The sequence below is a fragment of the Prorops nasuta genome, unplaced genomic scaffold, assembly GCF_024137725.1.
Source record: "Prorops nasuta isolate Cenicafe-Biocafe unplaced genomic scaffold, Cenicafe_Pnas_1.2 PNAS00021, whole genome shotgun sequence".
NCBI lineage: Eukaryota > Metazoa > Arthropoda > Insecta > Hymenoptera > Bethylidae > Prorops > Prorops nasuta.
This window is the reverse complement of record NW_027116818.1, coordinates 3,188,832-3,201,186: the sequence shown is the minus strand read 5'-3', so window position 1 is coordinate 3,201,186 and position 12,355 is coordinate 3,188,832. Positions and strand designations below refer to the sequence as shown.

Below are 12,355 nucleotides of genomic sequence, written 5' to 3'. Positions count from 1 at the left end.
TGCATGGATGTGTATATGGTGCGTTACTGTTTTTTAATGCATTTTATTCTTGCATCTACACATGTTTCTATTTTTTTTATGTTTATTCAATCACGTTTTTCTGGGGCAGTTATTTTTTTGCAAATGGAAAAGTAGTACAACTCAAAAGGGTACTCCGAGCAGAGTGTTATAAAATAACAATAATTTAAACTGGCTGCGAGGTTTATTTTATCTTTTTAAGAATTTTATGTTTTATGATAGATTGTTATGTTTAAGTATTTCTAATGAGAAATTAATTATCTAACACAAGTTATGAGATTTATTATAATATATTATATTTTTTATTGTTTCATTAACAAAGCTTTAACAAAGATCAAAGTTAGTTACAATATAAAAAATATACATTGTTCTAGCAAATATGACCCTCTAAATTATCTCTGTTCTTTTAATGACAAAAAATGGTACAAGATAAATTTAGATTTTTTGCAAGGGCGTTAATAATTAATTATACATAACAGGAAATTTTTTTAATATCACCGTTCTTTAGATTTCACGACCATTGATATTTTTTAGTATGGGCACTATTTCCATCTTCGACTAAAAACATGCTCATTCTCCGCAATCGCGAATTTGGTACTCTCAGACGTTGGGATACTTATCTGATGGACCCTGTATACATACATCATTTCTTGCCATTATAAAAAACAACAGAGATATTTTAGATGTTTATATTTATTGGGACACCCTGTATATTAAGTTATTTTCCCATGGAAAGATTTGTATGTTACACGTCTTTTTGTTAAATAAAGTAAGAGTTTTTCCTTAACAGTTATTTGTTCATACACCCAAAATCTAACGTTATTAATTTTATTTTGTTCATTGCTTTACCAGTGAGGAGTTTATCATAACAAGGCACATTATTACGAGTTTGAATAAATTTTTATGCACCTCTTATTAAAAAGCTCGCCTTCAGAATTTGGTGAACACCGTTACATTCCAATCGATAATTGACCAAACTGCTATGTCGTACAAGAAGTTTATATGTTGCAGAATACAAAAAAGTTCTTCAAGATTAAATCTTTACGTTTTTTTGAGAGATAAAGCTTCTCCGAGCTGAAAGTACAGTTACCGTAACGCTTCGTTCTTTTCAGCCATGCATAAAATCTGTAGTTTGAGATTTATGTAGGTTCTTTACCGTTTTGACCGTCTCTTCACCTCAATATAGGTACACCTCTAAAAATCTTACGGATTATTTTTAAACAATTACGCGAAAAACAAACATTTTAATTTAAAAACACAAACATATCTTTAAATCCTAGCTATCTAATTTAATATAAAAATAAAAAAAAAATCAGTCAAACATTTGTATAATTTTTGTAATTAATAAATGTTAAATTAAACTGATAATACATGAATTGCACTACTATAAGTATTTCATTAATTGTACCAATATTAACGTGATTTAAGAGAGATTTTCGAAGGGGGCGCGATTTATGTCGAGTCTCGAGCTCGGGAATAATCGTGTTTCAGGTTTGTGGATGCTTTGTGTGCGTTCACATGGAGTGTTCACCAGCCTAACGTCGTCTCGTCTCACCTTGGTTGATTCTTAAGGGGCGGAGGGGGGAGGGGACTGGCAATTCGTGCGTGGCTGTCTGGTGTTTCATTCGCGCGTTCGGTGGTAGCGGGTTAGCGGCTGCTGCGAGGCTCAAGAATCAACTCGGTCTAGTGCAGCTTCAGAGTTCAACCTCAGTCTCAGTCTCGACTCGGCCGCCGGCCCCTAAACCTCTGGCCGACGCAGCACAAACGCGCGCGATTCGTTTCTCGTGACATGTGTCAACTGCTTTTCACTCAGTTTTCCAACTCACTTTTTCATCTTGTTCATAAAACGTTTTTCCTTTAGGTAACCTGTCCCCTCCAGCCCCAGAAATAAAATTAATCGATCAATCACTCTTCATCCCGATAAATCAAGCAAAACCTTATTGTCCCAAGCGGCCTTGTACCATTTTTATCCTTACATAAGAATATTTATTAGGATGAGTCCTATAAAATTTTTTATGTCGGATAAATTGTGTTCTTTATTTAAAAATGATATAATAAGAATATTATTTTTCTTTTAATTAATATTTTTTATTTGCACGATTTCTACAAAGTAATCGTAATGTTTGAGAAACTTTGTTCATCCATTTAATTATAATTTTCATTGCATCAATACTTTGACACTTTTCTCAATTATTATAAGGTTTAATTTTTTCCCGTTCTAACATAATTTTTGTTTCATCGTGATTTTATCGATCCATTTAATATATTTTTTACAATATTTGCTTGATTTTACTGGGTAGCAAGATTTGTGGATCTGAATCAAAGTTTTTTTCCTACCAAATAGTGATTTTGAACTGTTTTTCATTACAGTATTTATTTAATTCTTATTGGATTTCTACCCACGATCGACGACTCCGATATGTATTATTTTTTTATTGGGTTTGTGATTTAGTTTTAAAGCGTGCGGATTAAAAACGATTTTATTGATTAAGAATTTCTAAATGTCATTTAAAATTGATATTTCTTCTTATAATTTTGTTAATTATGCTATCGCGTCAAATTTATTGTGCCAGACTGGGTGTTTAAAAAAAATGCTAATGCAAACATAACAATTTTTGAAATTAAAAAATAGATGTATCTTTCTTATTTGTCTCGAAGAAAATTTATTTATTGAAATACTTTTAAAATTTTTTCTGTACGATCTGTGACATGAAACGTGCAGCGTGCGTGACTTTTCTTTTAATTTTAGCTAAAATGGGATGATTTAAATGTCCTTCACGCTTCTACTGTGATTCGTACACTGAACAAACTGTCGATTTCACTTATTTGGATATCACGTAAGTGTCGATCGACCAAAACTATATTGATTGTTAGTAGAAGAGAAACTCTGGAGTAAAAAATATTAATAATTTAATCAACAAATAATTATCGTGAGTCCTTCAATAATTATTTTTCTTAAAAACGTTTAACGTTGTCGAAGTAAAGAAAAATCAACAGAAAGCTGCACTGAATTAAATGCTAATGATAAAAAATATCAAACTAATTAAGGAAGTTACTACAAAAAATTATAAATGTTGAACTACAAAACTATTGAAAGTAAAATTTAGCTAATAATTTTAGTTATGAGCTTGTTTTTCAACAGTAGAGTGAACCGTTATTATATCACGGTTTAAAATACGTTCATGAATCTATTTATACCTACAAAAATTGCTCACCTTAAAAAAAAACTTACGCTTCAAGCAACAAAAACTTGTAATTTTACATTTTATTACGTTTATCATTTGCTAATTTTCATGATGATTTGTAAAGAAAAAAAAATGTCTATAAGGGTTGCAAATATATGTTTAAAACATTAAAAAATCATGCAGATTTCAGGATAACAGGTTGAATTGGTTATTCGTTCTTTCCTAGTTCAAATAGGCAATCGATTGTTTAATTTAGCAGTAAAACGTGATTCGGTCATTCGTAAGGAATTATCTAATTTCGTGTAGAGTCAGGAGAGCCCCCTTCTCCCTCCTAGTTAAAAGATAATCCGGTGCCTGTGTAGTCTGCATAGGACATTTTTCGCTTAGGTGTGTGCGACATGGTTCTACTCACAAATGCTCATACTTATATATGGCGAGAGTGCACACGATGCGAAAAGCCATAACACGTCGGATTACGTTGTGTCAAGGTTAAGCGTGCTTCAGATACTTTTTAGCGTAGAAATATGTCAAGCGCTATATTTTCTTACGCAGTGCACGTAAGATTCAATACTGATCTCAATTATCCCTTATTCACTAGTATAACACGCTTTTTTCTGATTTTTTTTTATAAAAATTGACAGGACTGTCTTTCATGTTATTTATAAACTTGTTATTCTCTTAAAATTCTTCGTTAGAATAAAATTCAATAATATATAAGGTGTTCGATCATTTCGTTCCAAATTGATAAATTTATGCAGAGTTAATGATTTTAAGAATAAGATTTTTATAAGACTTTTTTCTTCAATTTCTAACTAAAAACATACTTCCCTTTAAGTCAATGTATAGCCTCAACAATTCCTGACCAATACTAGATGATTGCTAAATATTTCTATCAATTACAATTCTTAAATCAAAGAAATTTTTAATTGTTAAATAGTTTTTGATTAAGAGCTGGATAAAATAAGATGTACGACTTTTTATATAGAAATTGTTGATTTGATATGTTAACCAGATATTTGATATTTGTATAAGACAGAAGTATCTAGATCGTGGCAAAATATTGTTTTCACTTTCCATTTAACCATTACAGTGCCTTCAATAAATTACAAACAATAGATCAAATTAAATTCTTTATATTTAACATTTTTATTTTTGTATTACGATGTGAGAAACCAATTGAAGAAACATTGACAAAACTAATAAATATTTAAGTGATAAAGTGTATTTACTGTAAGAAAGTAGGCAGTAGTCACTTTGCTTATATTCAACTCACAATCTGAACTAACACAGAAAGCTTTTAAAATGCTATCATGCAACTTTCGAGTTGCGTATAAGCAAAGTTGCATCTGATCGATGTACGTAAAAGGAACCGAACTTTTCCATAAACCTACCTACCCAATCTCTTTTTTTCAATTGGATCAATTCCTCTCGCTTCATTTACTCATTTTAATCGATCAGTCTCACGTCTTTTAACGTATAATCCAAATAATTCCGATTTAGTTTGATTGAAAAGGATTATGCGAACCAAACTTTTCCATTAGCACTTAATATTTATTGTTCTTTTATTTTACCAATATCTTCCTTTCAATACAATTCAACTTATTTAGAATTGGAATTGAATTTTATTCTTAACATTCAATATATTTATCTCGATTTATTTCCCCCCTGCTCTATTTATTCATTTTAACCCATGCATCAATCCCACATTTGGTTTCAAATGTAGTAAATCAAGCTCAACTTTAGCTTTTAAAAAATTTATATAAATCGAACATTTCTTGAACATCTAAATAACTATTTTAACGTAGTTAAATCGACTCGATTTATTTATTCATTTTAATAGATCATCGCATCCTTCCTTTCCAATAAAAGTAATCCATCTAAATCCTACTTTAATGTTGAACAAATTTATCTGTGTGTGTGTGTGTGTGAATTCAGCTATTTCTCAAACTTCCAGAATCTAATAACATTTTTTCATCTGGATCGAATATACTCGTTTCATCTCGTCGTTCTCATCAACCGAACTAGTTTTTTCCTTCGATATAATTAACTGCGTTTAGCTTTGATGTTGTTAATAATGTTTATGTGGCCCTAACTTTTTCATAAACATCCAGATATTTTTTTTTCATACCGATCGACTTCACTAGTTCTATTTATTCATTTCAATCGATCAATCCCACATTCTCATTTAAATATAATCAATCTAGTCCAGCTTTAAGACTAAAAAACTTTCTGTGACGTAATGCAATCTCTCATTATAATCTGAGAATATAACACATGTATATCCGCTTCTATTCGGACCATTTGAACACCAAATAGATTCACGTAACAAAAACAGTAATTTCTTTCTCACAAACACAAATCTCTCAAAATTTAAAAAAATAATCTAAAATAATCGAAATCCATATTAACTGATAAATTACAAAAATTCGAAAATGAAATAGCCTTGTGTCAACGATTTGAAATTAAAATCGAGATAAGCTGATAAAAACACACTGTATGATTCAATAAAAAAAAGGGTAGGAGTCGCGCCTTTGCTTAGATCGTGGCTATTTTTATCGGATTATTTCGCGTTCTTATTGAATTTGTTCGTTTTCCGTTTCGTGAGTGGATCAACCGTCTGTACAGCTATGGCTGTTCGATGATGGTGTTGGCTTTGGTATGTATTTGTGTTAGTTTCGTTGATGTATACTCTGTGTGTACCTTTACCTCCTATACTCGCCGCACGAAGAACGGCGGAACACGGTCAAACGCACACAGCTACAGCGAAGCACCAGTCAGGCCGGTTTTATCGTCTATTCGTTCCTCGTCCCGTGGCGCAGATGACGTCACTGGACAAAGATAGCTATATCCTATAAACATACGTTTGGTCCAGGAGGTATATCGTGAATTTAGATGTTTATTAACGGGGCGTTTCCGATTTTTTCTCTTCCTTGCCCTATCCGAGGGACCATGCAACTGTCTCGTGGATCATCGTTTATAATATTACCTCGCTGTAGATACTTTGTTTCATTATCAGAATTGGTCATACATGAGGTTGGCAACAAATTTAAATGTAAGAAGAGAACAAAAAATTTGGGAAAAATTAAAACAAAATATTTTCTCTTCTTGCCCAACTCGAGAGACCATGCAACTGTCTTGTGGTCATCGTTTATAATATTACCTCGTTGTAGGTACTTTGTTTCATTATCATAATTGGTCATACATAAGGTCGTAAAAAAATTTAAATGTAAAAAGAGAACAATTTGGGAAAAATGAAGACGAAAGAGGGAAATAATTATTTGAATAGTTCTGTGAAAGAAAAAAGAGACATGTGTAAAAATTTAATTTTCTCTTTAAATAAGATGTCTTGACAAACATGTTCATACATGTAAAGTCTTCGAAAATCCTGAAAAGTTGAAAACTCAGCGTGTTGGGAACAAATTATAATAGATACGTATTTTTGTTACCTTTTAAAACAATTTCGTATGGTTGCATTGGTTTGACCATGCAAGGCAAGTTCAAGGACATACGAAGGCCATCTTCAGTGTTTTAAATGCATGGAAATCCAATTTTTACTACGCATTTTTATAATTTATCTTAAAAGCTTTTCAAAATACTGGAAGAAGTTAAAACTTTGTTCAGGAATTTACGAGGTAATTGGATTTCAAATTAGAGTCAGGTGAGCGAGTAAGAATTTGTATTCCTAATAAGCGTATTGCACTTCAGGTCTCACACTTATCTGCATTTTGTATAGTCTCATATCAAAATCGTTTATTTATTCAGACATCTGGTATCATATTTTATTCCGAGAAACTCTCATTGCATCAATAAAATATAATATAACAATAACCACAACAATAATATTAATTCCTAATCAAGATTAATGAGAAAGTAATTGAATAATTTATTCTTGTTATACGTAACTTTATACTGCAAATTCACGTGTGAATTACATGAATGATTGAATTAACCTTAAACATATGAATTTTCGTAGATGTTGTGTAAAATAGAACTAGGTGAGGGGAGGGGGGGGGGGGGTAGACGATCTGTTTATACGGTGATAAAGTTAGGCAATTCTTTTTTTTTTGTTAATCCCGCTAGACCAGATGAAAGAAGGAAGTTAGCCACAGTCTGTCTGAGGAATTTTCGCAGACGTGCTTTGGCGAACGGCCAAAAATAACGCTGATGAACAGAAGCTAAGATAGAGATGAGAGAAAATAATTCTTACACATGCACTGTTTTTGAGTAATAAGAGAGAGGTGGCTTCTCGTGGCGTTAATATTCCATGCTACTCCCCCGTCTTTTAAACTCTTGAAATAGCGTTTGGTGATCCTGAAAATTAAAGCTTTCAAAAAGCTCACACAGCTATCTTAATAATTTATTTTCTCTAATTAGCTGTGTAAAGAAAGACACACACAAATTTTTCAAACATCTTATATCTATAAATAAAAAGCCTGTCTCATAAATTATCTTTTTTGTTTTAACCTTTGAATTTTTTAAAGACAATCATATCAATTTCTCAATTCTAATTATTATTATTCACAGTATTTATATTTTCGAAATTTCTAAGTTTTTAATCAGGCTTTTTTTTCAACATTGTTTTGTTGGTAATTTGAGGAGTTATTATTGGAAAAATGATGGAAAATATAAATTAATAGGGCGAAAATTTTCAATTCCTGCGTGATGAGATAGTTTTTAGTTTCTTATCTTATTTTAATTATTCTGATTGCATATATTAAGATAAGAAAATAAGCAGGAACTATTGAGGAAGGGAAATTGCTACATCCATTAGATCGGCATACATGAAACAGCTTCTTCATTTTGGCCTCGCGATGGACGGTTGCCTAAAATAGTCCGTAATTATGACAACCGTCGATAATCTGTACGAGAAGATCTTTCATGACGTCATTTCTATCTTTTAACGACTGTGAATCCTTGTATTATTATTTGAATGTCGATTAATAGCTTTATTATTTGTTTTGACAAAAGTCCTTCTATTTTTAACTTATATCTGATTTTCAATTTCTAACGAAGCTCATTCACGTCTGCCATTGTTCTTGGTTAAAATAATCAATAAAAGAACATCAATTAGAAGTTAATTGTTAAACCGAATACGTTTTGTTTATTACTGTTTAAGCTTAAGAAGAAAAATGCATAAGGACTCTGTATACGGCATACTTGCTTTTGCAATGTTTAAATGTTTTACTATTCGACGGGTATAATTAAATAACACTTCAAAAATTTAAATTAAAGGGTGCATACAAAAATTTCACAATTATATAATAAGCATATTACGCGATTTTAATTGCTTCTTCCGGAATTTAATAAATTCTTCTGAATAAACTAATCAACTGTTGCATAAATTGTCGTTTCACTTGCCAACACCATCGTTTTACTACAACTGTTATTACGTATAAAGCAATAAATAGCCTACGTGATATTGCATTAATTCTTCTGCAATTTAAACATTTTTATCCTCTTGACATTCAATTGTCATATTTCCTATAATTTTTTATCATTAGATCTCAGATGTTTATGCAAATATAGATATTTGTAAAGAAACTTTGGCTTGAGATAAATTACAGAATTTGAGTATACTCCATTTTTTAACTTAGCGCTCAGTTCGTAAAATTGTGATAAATAATTTACATCAATTAAACCAATTGAATTTAGTCAGCTATTTACATAAAGATCCGCAGTCTATTAACAAAGTTGTTTTCCCATTAGTTTTCTAATAATTTAAAATATTAGAAAATGAAGATATTAATTAAAATCGTTAGTCATAACTCGTAATTAACATTTTGTGACATAATATAGTCGTCCATTGATCACTACAATTATTATTTCCTCTGTGATATTTCACTAATGCTTCTGCACTTAATTAATTTCTCTTGAATGGATTCAGCTGTCATTTCCATTTTCATAATCCAGCCAACGCTAGTATTTCTTACTGGGAACTTACAATGTCCAATTTTTCAGTGATTATTACTTATTGTAATGTAACAGCTAATCTAGGATGCACTACCTTCGCGTTGTGTTACAATGAAAATTTGAAATTCAAATTATGTTCGAGTATATTCCACACGTCGGTTAACTTGTGAATCGATTCAGCTGATGGAGTAGCAACGATGCTTGAGAGAAATTAACGTTACTCGTGCTGTTGACTGACATCATTGATAAAATTATGACGTAACTGTCTTTTCCTTGAAGAAAAATGGACTTGAAGATAATGAAACTCTAATTAAGAGTTAAATTTGCGTAATAAAAAGAAACGGAGACTGTAATTAATTAATAAATAGCATTATGAATATCTGTGGTTATTATCTTCGCAAAATCATATTTAATGATTATTATTAAATTGAAAGGTTATTTGTATAAAAATTAGAAAAATCCTGGTTAGAAAACAAAGATACTTGGCAATCCTGATATTTGTATCAGTATTCATTGAATATTTGCAATATTTAAATTCGAAAAATAGATGAGGAATAAGAAATTGATAAATAATAATACGAGATAATTCATTTCCCCCTGAGAAAGCATTAAATCATTTTTCATGACAAAGTTCATGCTTGTTGATAAAATTATGCGAATGATACTACATTCAATACTATGAATCACTCAACCTTGGGAAAATTCTGTTTGGGTGTATTAAACGCCAGCAAGAAACACAGGCACTATAGATATAAGATATAATAGTTTTAATAAAATTATAACGTATCATCTGGCACGAAGTAATAATCTTGAAATTTCTAACTCTATCTGGACACGTTTATTCTATTTTATTACAATTGAAGAAATGTAATTATAACAAGTCGTTATACAAATATTAAAGGCAAAGTAATGAAAAAGGTCCAAAGATACAGGGAAAAAACTTTGAATATGATTCTTGGATTTGATGAAATTTTTGATTCCACATTTTGGTTGGAATAATTATATACGTAAAAATAGTTTACAAGGATGGTGGATGGTCACGATACAATGGAGCTCGAGGAAAGTTCCGAAGTAGCCAGGCAAACGGATTCTCGCCCTACGATGATCAACGATGAGCAAGTGAACCAAGAAGGAACCACACCTACGACAACTATTAGCACGATAGCAGTGCAAAGTGGCAAAACACAAATCGTTATAGCTTTGCTACAAGTAAGAAAATGAAATGAACCTCGTTTCATCGACTTTTTACTTATCCCTATAAATAGTATGTTTCAATTATTTCACATCCTGTTATTAGTTTATGCAAACATCTCTAAATGTAAAATTTAGGATAATTATAAAGGAAATGGTTTAAAATCATTTATACTGAAAAAAAAATGAATTGATTCAAATAAAGCTTGACTTGAATAGCACCAAATGAAAATGTATGCGATTTTAACAAATGACTGATTAAATTGATAAAAAGTTATTTGAATCATTTCTTTTTTTCAGTGTATATAAAACTAATACTAAATTAACCACTTTTGCTTTATTTATGTGGCTACAAATGATTATTTGGTTTAACAGCAACATTTTTCTCAACTAATACTCTAATTTCTAAATATTTATGTTAATTTAAAAAACAACTAAAATTGTTTAAATAAATATTTTTCTATTTGCTGTTTTTCTCACAGAAATTGAATAATATTTTGTTATTTAATTCAGTTTTAATATTACAAATAGAAACTGATATATTGTTATAGCTAAATAATTCATTATCCATAAGGAATTTTTTTAAATAAAAATTTGGTAATTATTAGAGAAATTTCAGAGAATTATTCAAAAGGAGAGAATGCATCCGGAGAAAAGTGAGGAATCTCGTGGGTGAAAGTGAATTTTACTTGGACTGGAATTGCAGTTGGTTAGCTTTGGTTATGAGTGAGGCTACGTGTACACGTGTGTCGGATTATGTGCGTGTGGGTGCATACAAAGTTAGGGACGAAACTGTTCGGTAAGCGGAATGGGAAGAACAACCGGTATGGCCAGGCATCGCCTTGTTCGGCAGCTTGAAATTGGGACAACGTGCTGTTGGAGAACAGAAAACCACTACGAGGCTCCTTAGAGTGCTTTAGACTCCTTTGACCAATTTTAGAACGTGGAAGAGGACCGGTCTGGTGATTTATGAAATTCTCCTTTTTTCCTCTCTCCTCAATCATTTTTATTCTTTTTCTCCCACCTATCCACCGTGTCATTATAGCACATTTTCACTGGTCCAAACGCCTTTAGGAAGCAAATTAATATTTCCGGATCCAAAAGTCCCACCTACAACATCAGATCTGTAATAATGTTTATCCAAGCAACTTCCATGCTAATTATCTTGATACTAAACGTTCCAAGCACACTCGATATACGCCAACTTACAGTTTTTCTTTTTCTGCCTATAATATTATTTTTTCTATGAGTAGAAAGTCTGTTATGAAAGTTGGATATTATTTAAACAATCGAACAAAGTTAAATGAATTGTTTCTCAATTTATAATGATTACAAAAATAGTTTTTTGTCAATAGAATTTCCATTTTGTAGCTTTTTTCAGTGTAATTATTTTAATTTTAATTGAACAGTGAATAAAAATTATTAAACAATTAAATAAAGCTATGACATCTTATGAAGAGTCCCTCAAGTTCTATAAATAAATTAATTTTATAGTAATATTTCGAGTTTAATTTATCGGTAAATACAAACTTTACGTAGTTATATTTACAATGTATACGAGAGTAATAAATATTAAAAAATGGTAAAAATCGTACACTGTTAGGCGTCCACGGCTCAACATTAGAAGGACCGAAACGCACGATGCAGTTAAATTTATCCTTCGCGGAGTTTGGAGAATTCGTTTTGCTCTATGGCTACCTAAAGCGCTGACGGATTCGAAAAGACTCGGAAATAGCTATGGACTCGTGTCCCGAAATATCTAACGCCATATAACTCAAATATATGCAGTATAATACAGTGAACGAATTATTTGCAAAATGTACATACATTATGTACTACCACAAGTAATGTATCCCAACTAAATCATAAATTATCTTTGAAATGGACATAGATATATCATCAGTCTATTTCGTGGAATTGTCCAAGAAATTTGGCAATTCAACTGTCATACTAGTAGTTGATGTGGTTAAAATTAAATTAATAACAAGAATTTTTAAGATGCATTCATTTTGTGTGTATAAAATATTCTGTCGATCGTTTAAAATAATTTA

At 31.0% G+C, this 12,355-nt stretch overlaps 1 protein-coding gene across 2 annotated transcripts in view; it reads left to right on the top strand.

Moving 5' to 3' along the window:
• Positions 1 to 1,702: 1,702 nt before the first annotated feature.
• The window catches only part of LOC136780995 (uncharacterized), a 39,420-nt gene continuing 28,767 nt past the window's right edge, over positions 1,703 to 12,355 (top strand). Inside the window, exons 1-2 of one of the 2 annotated variants that reach the window (XM_066739633.1) lie at positions 1,703 to 1,879; positions 10,131 to 10,322. In XM_066739633.1, coding sequence (XP_066595730.1) covers positions 10,140 to 10,322 — 183 coding nt within the window. In that variant the 5' untranslated portion in view covers positions 1,703 to 1,879; positions 10,131 to 10,139. Of the gene's footprint in view, positions 1,880 to 5,829; positions 5,860 to 10,130; positions 10,323 to 12,355 lie in introns of those variants that run through there. The other variant, XM_066739634.1, reaches the window with a different exon arrangement.